Source organism: Poecilia formosa, unplaced genomic scaffold, assembly GCF_000485575.1.
Source record: "Poecilia formosa unplaced genomic scaffold, Poecilia_formosa-5.1.2 Scaffold82, whole genome shotgun sequence".
Lineage (NCBI taxonomy): Eukaryota > Metazoa > Chordata > Actinopteri > Cyprinodontiformes > Poeciliidae > Poecilia > Poecilia formosa.
This window is the reverse complement of record NW_006800021.1, coordinates 997,743-1,017,475: the sequence shown is the minus strand read 5'-3', so window position 1 is coordinate 1,017,475 and position 19,733 is coordinate 997,743. Positions and strand designations below refer to the sequence as shown.

At 40.3% G+C, this 19,733-nt stretch overlaps 1 protein-coding gene across 1 annotated transcript in view; it reads left to right on the top strand.

Annotated features, from left to right (window-relative positions):
- LOC107836768 (fibrosin-1-like protein) overlaps positions 1–18,187 on the top strand; it is a 120,400-nt gene extending 102,213 nt beyond the window's left edge. Inside the window, exon 2 of the mRNA XM_016673822.1 lies at positions 15,939–18,187. Coding sequence (XP_016529308.1) covers positions 15,939–16,229 — 291 coding nt within the window. The 3' untranslated portion in view covers positions 16,230–18,187. The remainder of the gene's footprint in view (positions 1–15,938) is intronic.
- The last annotated feature ends 1,546 nt before the right edge of the window (positions 18,188–19,733 follow it).

The following is a 19,733-nucleotide window of genomic DNA, read 5'->3' as shown; positions in this document are numbered from 1 at the left end:
TGTAAAACCTTTACTCCGTGTGTGTGAAAACATTTCTGGGATTCTGAATTTCCCCCCAAAACACTACAAAAATCCTGCCTTGTTTTCTCAAAGTCAACACTATGCGTCGTCTCGTCTGGTGAACTGGATGTATTCCTGCGCCTCTGGAACCCGCCGGGCTTCCCTGACATATTGAAATTCCTGCCAAACTTTCTGCAATTTTCTTCTCGCAGTGCGTATAAAAGTGATTGCGGGTTAGAATATTTTTAGTCGTATCAGGTGGGAAGATGTGTGAGAAAATCTGATCATCAACGGAGCGGTGACTCTTCTTCGCTGTCTTGTCCTAATATTCCCACTGATTATTAACACCCGTCAGCTGTGAAGCACGGTCAGGCGGGGCTGTCTCCCCGTCTTGGCAGCAGGTGGATTGGTGTGTAATCTTTTTCTCCTGATGTAGCTCCCTCTGTGTCTTTCCTAGCGGTAAAGTGATGTAAACCCGGGGCTTAAGGTAAGACCTAATTAGCCCCGTTCTCACTGTCTCTCACTTTCCCTTCCCTTCAGTCTGATTCTGGACCTGTTAAATGCAGGATTAGAGTGCACTCGGCAGGGTGCAATTATACAGTGAGCGCCGTTGCGTCCGGGGTTAAACACAACCCTCACTCCCTGCTCACTTGTCTGCTGTAGGCTGCTGCTGCCTGGAGATAATTCTATTGCTGTCAGCCTTTGGTTGATGAGTTGCCACTGTAATTGCTTTACAGTTTGACCTCTGGTTTTTCAAACAAGGGCCCTGGTCAAGGATCTGCACCGGGCAGATGAAGGATGAGAGTGAGAGTGTTGTCCTAATGGGTTGCTGCTCATATGATTTTAGTTGTTGGTAAAAAGATTTAAAAAAATGCTCGTCCTGTCACTCCCTCACTTGTGTCCTTTTTTATTCTTACGGTATCTTTATGGGCTGTCCCGCCCATCCAGTCAGTAAACTTTGACACACTGTTACATACCTGGCATGGGCTAGTATGAGTTTCTCACATTAAGATAACCTTCAGTAATAGTACCGTCCTAATTATCCATCCATTGTCTATACCCACTTCTCCTTGCAGGGTAATGGGGGGAGCTGGTACCATAGTAGAAATCAACAATTGTAATTTCTGCTTCTTTTAAAAACAGAAAAGCAACAATTGTCTCTACAGCTGCTAAGATAATTGAAGGATTTCCCCCAAAGACAATCTTAACACCTATCTATTCATGCTTTTATACCCCAGCTTAGGGTTAGGTGCCTTGCCTAAGGGGATATCAACCTGAGCTGAAGGAAACTGGAAGGAAGTCACAACCTCCTGATTGAAAGACGACATCTCTTCCCACTCTTTAATCCTTCAGATAGCAGGAGAAAGCTCTACTTTCTCAGGAAAGAAGGAAGGAAGAAAGGGAGAGTGTGTTATACTTAAGTCTTTTACAATATTACTGAACGTCAGGATATTTACATAGGTAATATTACTTACTCCAGACTCCCCCTAGTGGTCTGGAACATTAAATATAAGTATATCTTGGTCATATCAACAGTTCTTGCTACACTTTGGGAAGCTAATGTTAGCTAATTTAGAATGGCTTGTTCATGTAGCCCGAGCCTTCAGCTTTACCATTAAACTTTTTTAAATATTTATCAGTATAGTATTTTTCCCATTGTTCTCCCATAAAGTAGTGTCTTGTATTGCTAAATCTTTTTAGCTTTAGCATGAACTAGCATTCTTTTCAAGCTATTGGTCTGAAATTGCTCAGCAGGTCTTTGAGTAGGTAATATTTAGGTATACTTATTTAATGTTTTCTTAAAAATATCCTAATAGAGTTTTACTGTATGCCTCTTTTTGTTTCAATTTATGAAAGCTCACAATGACATGAGACGTGGCTAGGTCGGTAGTCTCCATGACACCAATAATTTCTTTAGGGTTAGCTCATGAATGTGCAACACATACCCAGTGTGTTAGACTAAGAACACATGATACCAATAAGTCTAAACTCTGGAATGTGCCTTAACTGAAACAGGAAAACTGTTTTGAGCAATGCTATTTCAGCTGGAAATCAGAAAAAGTAGAAGAATAGAATCCATCCCTTTAGCCATCGCAGTTTTCACCCAGTAACCAACAGGAATTTGTCTCCTAATTGAGCAATATGTTCTGTTTAAACCGATGTCTGGGAGGATCCATCATCACTATGTCTATAGAAAAATGAAGACAAGTGTGTGGTTATTAAATTTTAAAAATGGTTATTGCAGTTCAGACAGGTGCTGCCCTGACTGCAGTGATACATTACGAGGCTGCTGGTACATCTGTGCTTTTTCCTATCCTGTCGTCTCGGTCTGGGATTTCTTTGCACTGTCAACACCCTGCTGTGAGAACAAAGCCAGCTCTGCACATAGATTCGGCTCACAGCAGGACATGATCAAAAATTCAACTTCTGTCAAAACACCTCTGGGTTAGTCAGCAGTGGAGAGGAAACTCATTTTTGTAATCTGTTTGGAACCACTGTCAGAAAACTGTCAGTAATCCAGATGGAAGAAGAAAAAAAAAGTGCTTGTTAGTATTCAAAGCTTATTCCTTTCTCTTGTTGGAGAAGCTTGCCATTAAAGTCCCGGGTGTGTTTTTAGCAGTTCCACCCATGAGGATCATACTCAACAGTTGGTGCTGAAAATATGTTCGGCTGATTTGTTGACAGTGTGAAACCAACACAGTGTATTTACAAGAGTTTATGTGTTATTCACTTTCAGCAACGGGGGAATATCTGTTGCCGAGGCAACACTTCTCCTCTCTGGAGGATATAAAGGAAAGAGAAACCTGAGGAATGACACCAGGCCATATTTTTGGGCTGCAGTATGTGGGCTGAGCAGTGGAAATCTCCCAGATTTCCTGAGAAAAGTCTAGCTTCACAGGACAAATAACCCTCTTTAGAAATCACCTCTTATGCTGAATGTTCCATCAAGTAGTTCCTGGATAAATCCAGAGGGGATAACACTTATAATACCAGTAGCAGGTGAACTCTGCTTTAGGAATCAGACTTTTTTTTTTCTTTAACATCTGTCTTATTCCAAGTGTGTGTCGTTGCCAGAAACTACCTAACAACTGCTTACATTTAAAAATGAATCAGTGTTTTCATTGAAACTAAGTGTGTATATTTTAGCTCGACAGCTCGGGCGCTGTAAATCATGCGTTCGCGGGGGATCAGTGCACCCAGCTGTAAAGAGCCATAAAACATGGAGCATGCTGGGCTTGCAGTCGGAGTAGAAATGCATCAGCTGCAGCAGCATCAGCAAAGTGCTCAGCAGCTGAGGCTGAGCAAATGAGTTAGACAGCTGAAACAAACAGCTCAATTAGTGTTAGCCAGTTCAGCCCACACATTAGCTAATGTAAAGCACAACATTTACACTTCAATTTATTTTCAGTTTTTTTTTTTTTTTTTTTTTTTTTNATGCATCAGCTGCAGCAGCATCAGCAAAGTGCTCAGCAGCTGAGGCTGAGCAAATGAGTTAGACAGCTGAAACAAACAGCTCAATTAGTGTTAGCTAGTTCAACCCACACATTATCTAACGTAAAGCACAACATTTACACTTCAATTTATTTTCAGTTATTATTTTTTTTTTACTCCATAACCGGGCTGGCATTAAACAAGCTTTCCATTTCAGCTGAGTAAAAATGAGTTCTCAGAAGATGTTTTTGATATAAAATGTGTTCTATGCCAAATATGCCTTATCATATTTGGCATAGATCATTTGGCATAGAATTGCAATAGTCATCTTGGTGACTATTGCAATTCTCAACTTAAGCATTTATGTTGTTTTTGATTTTAAGCTACAAAGTTTTCCTCCCACAGTCCAATAATTTTGCATGCTAGGTTAACTAACTCTAAAGCTGCATTTCACACGTTTTTGATATTTGTGGAAAATACTAGAGTTTTGCAATTGGGGTGTTTGAAATAAAAAATGCATTTAAAATCACACATTAATATGCCTTTCCATGTGATCAGTCATTAAAAATCATGGTGGCGTTGGATGTAGGCACCTGCTTGAAACAGATTCATATTTCAGTCCATGACAATTATTACACGGTGCCCTAATGCCTTCTCATACAGTGCTATTTACGCAAGCTCCAAATCTTCCCCACCCAGCTCCACCAGACTAGCGGCAGCAGCAATAAGCAAACACTTCGTAGAACTACCCATCTTCTGAGCTCATCATACGAACATAACTCTCCTAAGAACGCTTGTAAACTGCGTCAATGGACGTCAAGCGGAAGCATTGTGATGACATGTTGAAGGGGGAGTGTCAGAAAGAGTAGGAGCTTCTTAAAGAGACAGAGGCCCAATTTCTTGCCATCAGATATGGCTATGTTATGAAGTCAAATTTCTTCAGTTTTTGCTATGGATAACATTTTCATAACAACTGAAGGCAACTTGATTGTGCTATAAAGTGCCATTATGTGCTTGGAAATTGCATCAATCCAAGCCGTGCATCTGTGTAGCTGCAGCAGCACATTATAGTCATTTCCTCCTCTGCTTTCCGTCCGCTTACTTCATTCATCTCATTTATACAGAACAATATGCTAGAGGACCTGTTGCTGCTCATACTGGCCAGCTTCTTGTGATCTTGTCCAGGTGGTTTGGTCCACTTCCAAAATTTATCCAGCATTCCTTGACTAAATCAAATCCACTCCGCCCCCACCCTTCCCAACTAACCTGACTTGAAAACTCTGTAAATTGACCACGAGTTCCTCCATGCATACTTACTCTCTCTCTCACTGACTTCTGGAGATACCGCCCTCGTACAACTCCACAAACATGCAAGGATCAAGCATGTTTGGGTGTAGTCAATGAATGGAGGGATTTAGCATTTATGCTTTCCATATATTCCTTATAGATTGCCTTGAACTATTCAGATGCTATAAAGTGTTTCCATATTTTGTCATTACAAACACGAGGAAATGGGTTTTATTGTGATATTATGTGAGAGACCATTACAAAAAAAGGCATATATTTGTGCTCTGCTGTCTTTGTAAAATTTAGTGCCACCGACTGTCTTTGCACGTTTCCTGATCAATGAATAGATTTTACCTGTGCGATTTTGTCTTGATATAAATCATGCTTTTCTGTGAAGGTGTAGAGCAAAAAGTAGGTCATAAAACTTTGAAGATATCATTGAAAATTGTTCAAATCATCAAGGGAATTAGGAAAGAGTATGGTGCAACTGTAAGCCATCCACCTGAACTAAAAGACCTGCCAAGGAGAGAAATAATTAGAGAAACAGCCAAGAGACCTATGGTAACTCCAGACCCTGCAGATATTCACAGCTCAGAGGCTAATATTATCACAGAGCAACTAGTTGTCGGGGATCCACAAATCTTGGCTTCATTAAAGGAAGGCAAAATCAAATCCAATGCTGTGAAAATCTACATATGAATGTAGATTTTATTTTATTGTTTTCAGATTTGTTAAACATTTAAAAAATAAAATCCCCATTTTATCCACTGCATAATCGTGAACTCCTTTGATTTGCATTACCACATAAAATTCTCATTTACGGAGTGAGATAATGACGACAAAGTGAGGTGGGAAGAGCGCGTATTAGTTAGCTTTTATGAGCAGCATAGAAGAAGCATCAAGAGCTGCTGGAAGCGAACACCTCACACCTTCTGTTCATTCCTCTGCTCTCCCATGAAACTTTTCACTGCTTCCATTCACAAAGAGTTAGGCCTCGTACTCTGAAGTGAAAGTGGGAGAATAAACACACTGCGTTCATGAACGAAAGGGGAAAAGGATGTGGTTTATTTAATGCGAGTTCTAGCCAATTACCAACAACGATACACTGTAGAAATGTGTCGTCTCTCTTGTTCACAGCCTGATAATCTCCTTGGCACAAACTTTGTTCTCATTTTTGTTTTCAAGTTAAGAACCATCTAATTATGTGCTTTGAGAGAACGAAGGGAGGGGTGGGGAGAGCCAAATTAATCAGAAATGGAATTAACGTAGCTCCCAGCAAAATGAAACAGAAGGTGTACGCATTGTCTATGTCGTGCTTCATGCACAACAACACCAAAAGCTAGTTGGTGCTTCATGATTAAATCAATCCCGTCGACACCATGACAAGTAAGGGAGATTTATCAGGCACGTAATGCGTGCAGAATCCGTCCAACGACTGAGCAATAAATCTAAACAACCCGACTGCAGCCAGCTTAAAGGGAGCTAAACGCTGTTGAAGTGGTGTGACAAATGGCACTTCTTCGCTGCTTACATAACAAATGGGAAGACAAAAGAGCCAAGCTTTTTGATATCTTCCACATTGGAGTTGCGAGGAAGAAAAACACAGGAGGGCCAGAGCATATAACTCAGTCCAGCTACAGCACATTCTTACCGGAGACTGCAAATCTTTTTCCAATAGCAGCCCAGAAGCTGAATGTCAGACCACGATGACGGATGGGTGGGTTAATGTGAGGGGAAAACATCAAAGACGCTCTCGACTGAATATAGTTGTCATACGGCAAGTGCAAACAGATGGCTGTATAAACCTTTAGAGTAAGTAGTGATACTCTAAAAGGTGGTTTTTCTTCTTTGTTTTTAGAAGTTTTTAGATCAGTCTGCGACATCAACTCACAAATAAGCTTTATTCATTCACATTCACATTGTACTCTAAAAACATTTACGGGTGAGAGCTTTCATGACGGAATACAAAGAGATGTGTTTTAGTCTCGTTGTGGTTGTAGTGTTCTACATTTACCAGACACTTCATTCGGTACGACCTGCTGGTATTTGTTTTGACACAATTTTGCCTTCAGCACGGTCTTGATTCTTGATGGCATAGATTCAGCAAGATGTCAGAAACGTTCCTAATGTTTTGGGTCATATTGACGTGATGGCATCACACAGTTACTGCAGATGTTTCTGGCTGTACATCCATGATGTCAGTCTCTCAAGTCACCTCAAATCAGTTTGAGATGGAGGAGCAGTACTCTTCAGAAGATGGGTACACCGTTGTTATAAGGGGATAGACATGGCAAGGAACTCGGACTGATTTTGGCATCTCAACAATGGTCAATTGGTATTGAGGGGCAAAGAAAATATCCCACACACCACTGCCCCGACCAGCCTGATCCGTTGATACAAGGCAGGATAGATCATGACGCAAACGTTTTGACCTCACTCTTGAATTTTGTGGATGTAAGACGCTGTCTATCATCACCTACAAAGTATCTGTATTAGTTTCTGGAAAGCTAAAATATGGCTGATTGTTTCTGAAATACTTGGACCCACTCATCTGGCAATCCCACATTGCAAGAGTCACAAGAGTCCCCCGTCTTTCTCAGGCTGCTGCTTGGCCCTAGATCACCAATTTGTCTTCACTTTAGCTAAATGGCTAAGTTTTCTATGTTCCTGCCATGCGACAGGCTGATTGCTGATTGAGTAGTTGCTAACAAGCAACTGAACAGATGTACATGACAAAGTGGCAAATATAAGCAAAGAGCATGAGTGTTGTAGTTTTTTTTTTGTTTTTTTCCACTACTGCTGCAGTTTGTTCAGATGTCTTCAATTGGATTTGCAGCCTAAAAGATGTGGGGCAGATGTTTTGTGTCTGAGATGAGGGCTGCATTCTTACATCCTATCCACATGGGAATGTTTCTTTTTTTTTTTTTTTCTCAAATGGGTTGTTGATTTTAAAAACACACATGTCCACTGTGTTTTCACCCACAAGGAAACAATCCCCCCCCTCTATTGTTACTCCCTCTGACCTGTGGCGCTGAACATAAAGTACGGGACATGCAGATAGTAGCTCGACACGAGAGTATGTCGTCGTTCATCAGCCTTGACTTTTCAGTCGAATAGTTTAGCATACACAGAATTTCTTGAAGTTGATTTATGAGGTTCTGCAGCACAACTACAAACGCATAATCTGCCGTTGTTGTTATGTATGACGCATTCAGGGTTATAGGTCAGGTTGGAGGTTGGGCTAAGGGGCATTTTCACTATCCACATGAATACACATGGGGGAATTTTTCGCTATGGAACCTGGGGGAGGGGAGGTGGGGAGTTACGTTAAAAACTGTCCAATTTTGATCAAAAACTTTCCTGTGTGGACTGGACCTATGAGTGAGACTCAAGAGGCTCTCATAGAAAAGCTTGAGACTAAACACAGACTTAAGACTTGGGACTTGAGGCTGTTAGGCAGAGTTTATCTCAGGTAATCTGGGGTCAAAATAAGCTGATGAGGAAGCTCCAGATTGCAGCTGAGGCTGGCATGTCCAGGTCTTCATGTGCATTTTATCAAGGACATTCAGTTCTCATGCTGAGCTCTCTGTTAAATGATTTCAGGTTTATTCAGTATGAAACAGACTTGCCCTTGCTTCCACTCTTTTCGATGTTAAACCAGCACAGATAATGATTTCTTTTCTTACTCTGAAATTAGATATTAGCCAGTGCGAACCAATTTTCAGTTTTGTCTTGATACACCAGTGTATTTTTTATAGTTAACATTGTGACACATAAGTAGAAATAATTCACAACTTCTCTCAGCAGTCTGTTTCAGTGCTGAATGAATAGATGAAAAGAGTAATTGTTAAACGTCCATGCGTTTACCAGTAAAATGGTGCTTGATTGAAATGAATAACCTTTAAAACACAGTGTTATTTAATGAAAGATCAGTCATTTCAGTGATTAGAGACTTTTCTTGTACTTGAGAAAAAATGGGGAGCATATTTCTCTTACATTGAATTACAACTAGTGGTTTATTTCACTGAAAATTACTTAGAGGAAGGACACTCCAATCTATCGTGTTTTATTAAGCATTTTATAGTTTCGTTTTCACAAATATTACTGCCTTTGAAAGAATTTAAATTATCAGCAAAAGAAACGCATTCCAGCAAATCTTTTATTCAGAATTTATTAACCTTTGTCCTATATACGACACAAATCTTTGTTAAAGTTAAAGCAGACAGAAGGAAAGTTGCAGATGGTGAAGGAATAGAAAAGTTGTTGTGGACATTAGAAATTCTGCACCACACCCTTTTAAAAACCTGAAAAAACATGGAAACTCCCATCCAAGTAGATCTCAGAGGAATCCCTGTGTTTTAGCTCCGACTGTAAACTTCAAAAGTTTTTCCCACAAGTCGGTAGTCAAAGGATTAGGAGTCCAAGACAGCAGCTGTGCTAACATCTAGAACTAAAATGTATGGGTTGTTTGGTTAAATATGTATTGTTACATTCATAAACAATGTCTCGTTATACTTCTTTACTTGATTACATTTTTTTAGCATATGATCTATTTGATTTAGCTTTTAAATGAAGAATGGAAAGCGGTTTTGAAATGTCCTAATTGCCAGTTTAGTTTTCCGCTCCGGTGCGACAGAGGGCACTTTTGAAGATTACACTGTAAACTCTTTGTGGCACTGCTTATTGTCAAGGGAGGTGTATCCTGCAGAGCTCTTTGTGTCTCTTAAATAATTACTGGCCTCAGAAAGAGGAGAGTGCAGGGGAGAGAGCTGGTTGGCGAGCATTAGACGGCCCCGCATGTCCTTATCTGCAGCTCTCTTTGCTCAAAACGTCTACGTTTCCTTCACTCCAGGCTGTGCCTGTGAGGAACTCCTTCACCCTCTGGTTTATGCATGTCTCAATCTGGCGTCAGGAGCGCTGACATTCCTCTGTTCAGAATGCATGAACTCTCCTTTGGGGAAGTAAATCTGTTTCCATAATTGGTCCCAAGACCGCAGGATAAATCAAACATCCCCTCGCTTAATTGTTACCGGCACAGAAACCCGGGTGCCGGGCTGGACGCAGTCGCAGCCACATACACACTCGGATGTCTCTCCCCATGCAGCTTGTACCAGTTCTGTTGCCAGGGTAACATGATCAGGTCAAAGCGGTTGAGTGATCTCTCCTGTTCCCAGCTGAGGACACTCCCCCCCACCCTCTCATCCCCTTCACCACCACCTTCTCACCGTCTCTTCACTCGCCCATCTTTTGCTCTGCACTCTCTCTGTCCGTCCTCTTTATCCTCTCCTCTCTGCCTCCTCTCTGTCATATGTTTCCTCTGCCTCATCACATCTTAATCTGCCTCTTCATCACCGCTTGGTTTCTGTCTGCCACACAGGATCAGAGTGAGAAAGGTCAGCCTTTATTTGCCTGCTGGGTTTCAGTAAAATAACTATACTAACACACAGGTGTTCTTTGAAGTGGTCAGAGAGATGGCATTAATGAAGTCGTATCACGCAGAGCAACAGCAGATAAAATCTAACTATACACACAGCTCAGGAAAGAATTAAGAGACCACTGCACTGAACCTCGTTGAAAACCTCACAATTATTCTAACAACTATTGATTTCCAATCTCTTCCTGAGTTAAAACAGTAGCATTGTTGTTTCTAAACGAATATGAACTAGTTGTCTTTGCATTATTTGAGGTTTGACTTTTTCGTTATTTTGACCATTTGTCATTTTTTTGCAAATAAATACTTAATCTTTGCTTGGGATTTCAGAGAGATGCTGTCAGTAGTTCATAGACTAACACAACAATGTTCATGTCACTCAAACATATACCTATTAAGAGTAAAACCAGACAAACGGATCATTTTGCAGTGGTCTCTTGCCTTTTTCCAGAGCTGTATATTAAAGATGTTTTCCTGAAAAGGTGCATCCGTACTAGAGCTGCACTATTTATTGAATTGCCATCACAGTATTGGTGTGTGCAAGTTCACAGCTACAAAAGTGTGTTTGTATGCAATATTTGGTACGGTGCTATATTTAAGTGTTATACAAGCTAATTTTTCTTGCCAGTATTTTTGGATACATTTGGCATCCAAAGTGATTGATGTACATGTTCATAGGTTAAGTTCATAAGCAGTACTGGGAGATTGTGATATAGGAAAAGAAGATAAAGGGTCAGGAAATGTGAGTCAATATTTGATATTGCCAACCCAATGTCGAATAATAGTATTGCAATTACATATTTACCTGATATTGATCACTCGTAGTGCTTAAGTTAACTCTTGCATAACCAAAATGCTGCCATCATTTCCAAATATGGCACGTTTCATGACAGTGGTTGGAACTTTAAGTGATGGAAACTGCATCTTTGCTGTAGCCTTTGTGTTACCTGTTGAAAGTCTTGCTCTCTCTTACTTTGTCACAGCTTGACAGCTTCAGAATTGCCTCTATGTGCTCTTGAACAGTGTGTGCCACCAGGGGGTCCTAGGGAGACCTTATAAAATAAACATGCATACATTTTTTTAATCAGAAAATGTTCTTAAAAGTGTTTTTTAATCATTCTAGTAAAAGGCAAAATATTTTATTGAAATCCTATGAGACTTGCTCATCTTTCTGCCGGTCAAATTTATCAAGCTGCTTTGCTCTTCAAGCTAGCACAGCGTGTGCGGCTTAAGTTGAAAGGTATGATTCAGCATTTATCCTAAGCAAAAAGTTCTAAAATTTGATGTTTCTTTGCATATTTTGTAGCATCGTCTTGTGAAGGGGGTTCATCCTCAGAAGCTAATGCTGTTTTGAGAAACAAGAGTATGGGAACCCCCACTCTAGAAAATACTGCTTAAAATAGCTTCTGTCTCTCTTTGCTTCTGATTACTAACACTAAAAGTAACTGTTTTTCAGTCTTTTGCTGGTAGTAACAGCTTTTGATCTGCAAAGTGTTGCTATTGGTGTGATTTCCTAGCACTTATAAATGGCAGGACCACTATTGTATAGGACTGGGGGAACTTTTCAAGCTGATAATTGCCCAATTTTGGTTACTGGACAATTTTTCTGTGCATCTCTAAGGACAAATAATTAGTTCTCTTTGAACAAAGATAACGTGTTAAATGACAAAGGCACCACCCTGGGTGTGCTAATTAACTCCTTATAGAAGTTTTAGCAAAATTACATACGCATGTCAAGCTGTCTGCGGTGACACTATTACTTTTACAGCTTATTGAAAGACATAATAACCACAGGGATTTGCTGTACAAAGTCCACATTTCTATTAATAACCGCGGCGAAGGAAGCCTGCCCTCCATCATGGCTGACAGACAGTCACAGTTGATATTTAGCTCTGACTTAATGGAGTAAAAATCCTGGTTCTGTTACATGCACTGGCGTAACAGCTCTTTAAATATGGCCCTCCAGGTGATGAATGGCATGACAAGTTGCCTGTTAATACCATCTGGTCCCTCGTGAGAAATGATTGTGTTTCTAGATGAGGTGAGAAGAGCTGCTTTGTGCTGCTGGGATGTCGGCGAGATAATGTTTAACCGTGCTGTCAAAGTGGTGTCAAACTGTGAGCGGGGCTTTGCTTACAAACCGTTTGTCAGTGTTTAAAAATGTATTTCGCAAGAGTAAAATGACAAGACTGATACAATAATTACTTCACCCCCCCAAATACAAAAGCCTTGGTGGTTTTAATCTTTTATTCGGCGCCGCTTTAATTAGCACAGCATGTGAGTAATCAAGTGTTTCCCTTGCACAGCAAAAAAAATGTCGCACCCAGCCTCCAGAATGTTTGAATGAATTTTTAACTCCCAAATCTACAGAGAAGGAAATCCTAAATCTGTGTTTGTGTGTGCGTGTGTGTGTGTGTCTGTGTATATTCAGTTGCTGACACATGGACACCTGTTGGGATAGAAGGTGTCACACCATCTGCTAACTTTCCAACCTTGGAACAGATCATTTTGCTTCATTTGGTCTGAGTTTTTGTGGTTTTAGCTAGATGCTGATACATCACTTAGCTGTGTCCAGCTGCAGGCAGCTGTGGTGCCTACTGAGAGCGTTGGGATGTAAGGTCTGACTGTTTTCAAACATGCTGCACTCTGTCTACTTCAGCTCACACCAGTCAAACTGAACTGAATTAAATTCTCCCAGTATTTCTGTCATAAAGCTTAAACAGTTCCTCTCACGCCCATTTTAAGGTTTAAATAACAAGAAAAAGTCTGTGGTTACTTGTTTGTGCCAGAGGGCAGAGGGGGAAAACAGCTTCGGTCTGGCTTAAAAACTGCTGACAAAACACTTCAGTTAGAAAATGTCTGCGTTTTAAAAAAGAAACCTTCAGCACTGTTTTTCTGTATCGGATTGGTATCGGTCAATACCAAACCTCTGATATCTGTATCGTATCGGAAGAGAAGAAAGTGGATCGGTGCATTCCTAGTTAGAGTGACGTCAAACAGGATAAAAATGGCGTGTTAGTTCCACAGTTGTTTTCTGCTCTTTATAGATGCACCACTGATGCATAGCATGATCCATAGTATCTCTTGATTAGTGGGTGTTCTCAATAGATACTCCTTCATTATCAGTATATATCGTTTTGAGTCGGTTCAGAACAACATGCACTGAGGCAGCCATCTTTGTGCGCCTGCTGGTGTTTGAGGGCAGAGACAGACAAACCAACCATTTATCTGGTGAAGTTCTTTCCAGTCTGACCCGACTGGTCGTGTCTAAACCACTGAACTGATATCTACCCTCCTTCAGAATTATAATTAAGCCAACACGTCCCAGTAGACTTTCCCTCACAGTTACCCACTTGAGTCTTTTCACTGAAGCAATTCATTGTTGAAAGAAATGAGTTGCAGGAAGGTTACCGAATATGTTTAAATTTAAAAGAAAGATGTCATTTCTACCCATCACAGTAAGTTCAAACATTAAATAACAAAAAAAAAAAAATCTCTCCCTCTCTCTATGCGTAATGACTTCACCTGAAGAAAAATAAAGTCTTAAAATGATCTAAGACAAGTCCAGAACCAAAGACTTGGAAAATCTGTGGGGGTCATCTGGACCGGGCTGTGGAAAAGAGAAGCTCTCATAATTTAGTTATATTTGGAGAACATGTGCAAAAGTTGAGAAGAAAACTGTTGCCAAGTCGAGATGTGGCATGTTGATAGACTCCTAAAAAAGAACACCAAGTGCTAAAATGGAATGTGCCTTAACAGAGTTTAGTCCAAGGGTATGCATACTTCACTAAGCAGGTTATTGTACCCTTGTTTATTCTGTTAAATTTTTTTCTTTTCAGATGCATTCACTTCTCAGTTGAACTCTACTGGATAAATGTCACTTGGGAAGTGAAAGAAAAATACTTAGATTTGTCCTTTTGACAATGCATAAAACTGGCATTTTATCAGAGATGTTTCTACTTTCTCTACTTCGAACGAGTCCAACATTTCCAATCTCAGAATGAAAACAAACTAATAATCCTGACTTGGATGCAGGTCTTTGCTGTGCTTCAACGTCAAACTGTGCTAATTGTGATGACGACGGCTGAAATCTCCACCAGGCTTGTTGCCGTCTCACAGGAAATGATGCATCCACCATAATTTGATTTATGTCTTCCACAGCAACGTCAGGTTTGAGGAAAGACAACAAGCTTGAGCCCTTACAGTAACTAAAACGGCACTTTGAAGTGAAAATATTTTTTTTCTGCCTGCATTTAGCATTCTCAGTGGATTTATTGGGGGACGAGGTAAAAAAAAAAACAAAAAAAAAACAACAACCCAGAGTGGGATATCACGCTGTGCTAAATTGTATTTGAATTCCTACAAGCAAACACTGGTTCAACCCGGGCTGCAGCCGAATTATAAAAGGGCCGATTAGTTAAAGAGGGGAATTGCTTGGTCATAGTTGAACTGTGAAGCAACTATATTTTCTACAGTGTGCAATAAAGCAGCACTTCATATCATAAGCTCATTATATCTGAGCCATAAAGTGATTATGTTCTCCAGTACAGCATTGTTCTGCTGCTGACAGGATTAAAGATGACTTTAAAAGAAGAGGTTTAGCATTGCTGCGCTGCGCTCCAGTGTTTGCTTGCTTTCTGTAAGCCAGAAGTGAAAGGGGGCCGTGCACTTGACTGTTTGCCAGCTGCGGCACACCCACCGTCCTTTCTCTTAACTCATTTATCTCCTGCCAGTCTGGCTATCCGTCTACATGTGCCCGCTTTTGTTCTCGTTGGAAGGCAGCGCGGGCCGCTGCTTTTCACGGAGCCGTCAGCGCCACATCATTTCGAGGTTTCTGGGAAAATCCTTGAAACGTTGGAAGTCTGAATCTGACACGAGTTTTGCATTGATCTGTCTGTCACTTGATGTGAACGCAGGATTCTGATTGTGCTTTGTGAATTATTCCTTCCCCTTGAACTCTATGCTACTTATTTCTGGTCTAGTTTCTAATGCAGATATCCAAGGGCACTTGGAGGAGGCAGAACTGGATATATTGTTTTAATTTTGATAGAAAGTTCCAGTTCTACTGGAAGATTGTTTCACTTATAACACAGGAAAAATGTCTTGGTAAAAGTGAAATAACCTGCCTGTGGAACTAGGACTATTTCATCAGCATCAGCATTAAAAACAAGCTCCTACATCTTGCTGAAAAAATACTAGTAAGCTAATCTTGTCTTATTTTTAGAGTTCTAAGACATTTGCACTAGAAACTAGACAAAAAATATGTGGTAACATTTTGTGGTTTTGCTGTGTTCAAATTTCGTCAAGTTTCGTCCACAAACCTCATTGTACAGTTTAGTGATATTTTTTTTGTGTGCGTTTGTTTTAAATTATTTTGCACCCTTGAGTAACATTCAATGCAATCAATCACCTTCAGTAGTCGGCTTATTATTAGTCTATTTGGGCAATTGGAGTCGCTTTGTTTCTCTAAACTTAGCTTCTAGTGTTTTGGGATATGTCTCTATCAGCTTAACACATTTAAAGACAGAATCTTTTTGCCTTTTCTTCGTTATAAAATTACTCAACCTCAGTCGGATTGAACGGAGAACATCTGTGAACATCAACGTTCACAACTTAACAGACTGGAAAGTGAACATTGTCTTGTATAAAATCCTGTAACAAACATATGTGAGGCTATTTTGTTTATACCCTACTCATGCCGTTTATATAGTTTTAAATTCTGGATGCACGAACACACGTAGCACGAGCATCTGCAGAAGTCTGACCGTGAGATCTTCTTTGTCCGTAGAAGAAGACCGGTGTCATGAAGAAGGAGACGAAGGAGTGGTGGAAGGAGAAGAAGACGACAAAGCGGCAAAAGCAGGAAGACGAGGACAAGGAGGAGGAGGAGGAGAATGTCCAGCCGGCAGTGGACCCTCTGGAGAACGGCTTCCTGCACCACGCCCAGCGGGAGCAGGAGAGGATGAACGAGAGGCTGCTGAAGAAGACGTACTCCAAGAAGAACAAAACGGTAAGCGTCTACTTCTGGGTTGTATGGCTCCAGTCTGGCCCACTTGAACAGAGGCCAGGCAAGGTCTAAAGTGTTGGCTGTGGGTAGAGGAGAGGTCTGACGGGGAGAGAGTGTTGCTTTTTTTTTTATTTTTAACCCCTTTAAGATTTATGAGTGAATTTACTGACCTTTCACTCTTTGCTGTCTTATGTGACTCTTTAGTAGGATGTTTCGTCAGTAGTTGTTGCAAGGATGTTATATCACATTTCTGGTTTGCAATCTGCAGTCTTTTTTTTATTTGATGGGTGCTTGTGCTTACATTTTCTGGAGTGGTCAGTAAGGTCAGTATGTTGAATAAACCATCTTTCTTTGCAATTTAAAGTTCCATTTACTTTCAGGTGAACTTTCACACTTGTGTTCAGTTACTGGCAGTTTTTAACAGGCTGTCAACAAATATAGTCATATATGTTATATTTTTCCCTATCAACTTTGATCAGCTTCCCTATTCAATGGAAAGCATCCCCCACAGCATGATGCGTCCACTGCCATGTCTCACAGTGGGGTTGCTTTGTTCAGGATGTTAGTTTTCAGTCATCGTTAGTGTTTCCTATGTTGACTAAAAAAGATTCTGGTCACATCTGACCACAGCACCTTAGTCCATATGTTTGCTATGTTCCCTACATGGCTTGTAGAAAACCTTAAATACAGTGCACCCCAAATACTGCGGTTCAGTATTTGCAGATTCAATTACTCACAGATATGTCCTGTGGAGTTTAACTCCAAATTATTCACACAAAATTTGCCTGTTTGCTGATCTTTTGTAGAGCATATGAAAAAAATCCAGCTTGGAAAACTGAATTACCTCAGTGCAATGCTAATTAACACTCTATTGGCTGGTGTTTGCTAAACAGCCAATCCCTGCAGACCAGTCATTTACTTTGGCACTGATTGGCTGTACCTTCAAGAGGAGCAATAAGGAAGAGTGCAGAGACGGTTTCCACTGTTCACATTCATTTATATTAAGGTATATTTGGTGTTTGATTTCTGAAAAATAAGCACTTATGTTTGTTTTTAGCGCTGGCCTCTAATACTTGTGGATTTTAAGCTATTCGTGGGCGGCCGTGGTACCCATCCCCCTGCAAACACTGGACATCCACCACACTTGTTATTGACTTTCTTTCAACAATGAACTTCCTCTGAAGTTCAAAGGGTACGAACATTTTTGACAGGCCTTGTAAATGTGTCCTGATAAAATGGGTGTTTTGGGAGTGTACTCCTCTGCTCATTTAACTTAATAAAACAAAAGAAGGAAACAGATGAGATTGACTGGACAGTCGCATTGGTGGGGGGAAATCAGGCACACAGCAGTTTTGTTCTGTCATTAAGAAGAACCCTGTAAAATGTTTGTTTACCGCTGAGCCACTGGCTTCCAGAACTGTTTGTCTTTCATGAACAAACTGATAGTTTGCTGCCTTCAGGTGGGTTTCCACTCCAATCCCATCCCTATTTTCCGTCCCTGCATAAGTGGCTTTCTGCTTGTGCCGATAGAGGACTGCCAATATCCTAAGCTTTAAGCACACTGCTGAGCCCACCAAGTCTGAGTCTGTCCCACTGAGATAGCTCATTTATGTGTTAACAGTTTGTTTAAATGGCGGATGTTTTTATGCTCTTGTCCGAAGCCAACATCCACTATAGGGCTGTTGAGGATAAGAGGGGAAACATAGTCAGGAAGCCAAAGCAAATAATGAGGCAATGTAGCCCAGAGGCCTCCACCACAGACGAAAATATCTCTCTCAGATAAGATTTCCTGAGGAAGTTAACATGGCTGAAAACGTGTTTTGGCTGTGATACTTAGTTTGCTGAGAAAGTATGCGTTTAACTTGCTGCTCTCTCATCCAGCGTGCAACGAAGCTTCAGCTACTGTAAAACCACAGCCCACTGCAACTTCTGCCATTCTGAATTTTATGTTTTAGAGTCACTTATGTTTTAGACTTAAACACGATCAAATAAAAGAATACTTGCTAAACAGTTCCTACAGGAATCCACTTAAAAAAAACTAAAAATGTCTTAATGTTTTTTGTCCCAAGTGGCCACCTGTACTTGTTTGTGGTTCGCTGTCATCTTCTGCACTTCTTACTTGGAGCTTTGTGTTTCCCATAAACCCAAGATTAGTAACTGTTTTTTATGCAAATTTTGAAGTATCACATTGGAAAAGGTTGATTGAAAAACAGCAAATTTTGAAATAGCTTCCTCAATTTTAAAAAAACAAATAAATAAATCACTCACTTGAGATGGTTTTTGGCTTTCCTGAAAAAAGAAAAGAAAAGAAAAGAAGTTTGAAGCATATTTGCCGAATAATTTCTGGTAAAGTTAATTTTATTTATATAGCACATTTTCAGCAACAAGGCAATATAAAGTGCTTTACAGGATTTAAAACAAAAATAACAAACCAAAAGAAAGAGCAAAAGAAGAAAAGGCTAATAATGTTGATCCAAAGTAGATTAGCTAGATACTCCTATTCAGGGTTGGAAGATAAGTATAAGTAAGTGTCCTCTGGTCTAATTCTTTTTCTGGGTTGGAAGATTAGGAGTCTAAAAAGTATCTGCTAAGGTAGTTTTTCCATATTCCAAGTTCTAATCTCTGTTCTGGGTTGCTAGATAAGTGTAAGTAATGTCTGGATACTCCTACTCAGGGTTGGTAGATAAGTATAAGTAAGTGTCCTCTGGTTTAATTGTACACTTTCGAAAACAATTAAGAAAAAACATGAATCCACACAGCAAGATGCAGCGCCGCAGAAAAGGATGTAGTAGGTATGCCAGTCCAACAGGTGGCACTGTAACACCTACAGAGAATGAAATAAAACACACAGAAAGATTCCCTGTTTGGTTGTTTTTTTTGTTTGTTTGTTTGTTTTGCGACTTAGGGCTCATGATGTATTGAGAGGGAGATGGAGCGATGACATCATCATTAAAATAAAATAAAAAAAAAAGACACGGCTTGAATGTACAATTGAAACATGAAATTGGCATCCTTAAATGTATCCACTTTAAAACCCGGTTGACAGACAGAAGGAAACACAGCTAGTGTACTTGAACAACTCGTCTATATAGCTGTTGGTGCTTTAGTATCTCTATCACAATTATTTTGTTCAAACTTACCTCAGAAATTGCTGACACCAAGATTTCCTCTGAGTACCAGTAGATCATATGACAAGTATCTACTATAGGTAAGAGCAGTGAGTATTGCTGATGGTAACTTCACTTAAAAACATCCAAGCTGTCCCTTCTACACCAGCTTGTAGTTCTGACTCGCAGCCTGGGAACAAGCTGCTTCACTGCACTTTGTTTACAATATGTCGGCTAACTCAGGGTAACTGTTGATGTTAGTCTCACAACCACATTTCTGCATAGACTGTGATTGTTGAGGCGTACCAGCAGCTATGCAATGCTCATGTGAAGTAGAAAGCAACAAAATGCCACTGCAGGAAAAAAGTGCCTCTCATGAGTAATCATGCTGCATACCTAATGAATCAAATCTAGCATGAATTATTCATCTGCTAATCCAAATCTCAGCTGGAGTGTTTCTGTGTCAGGT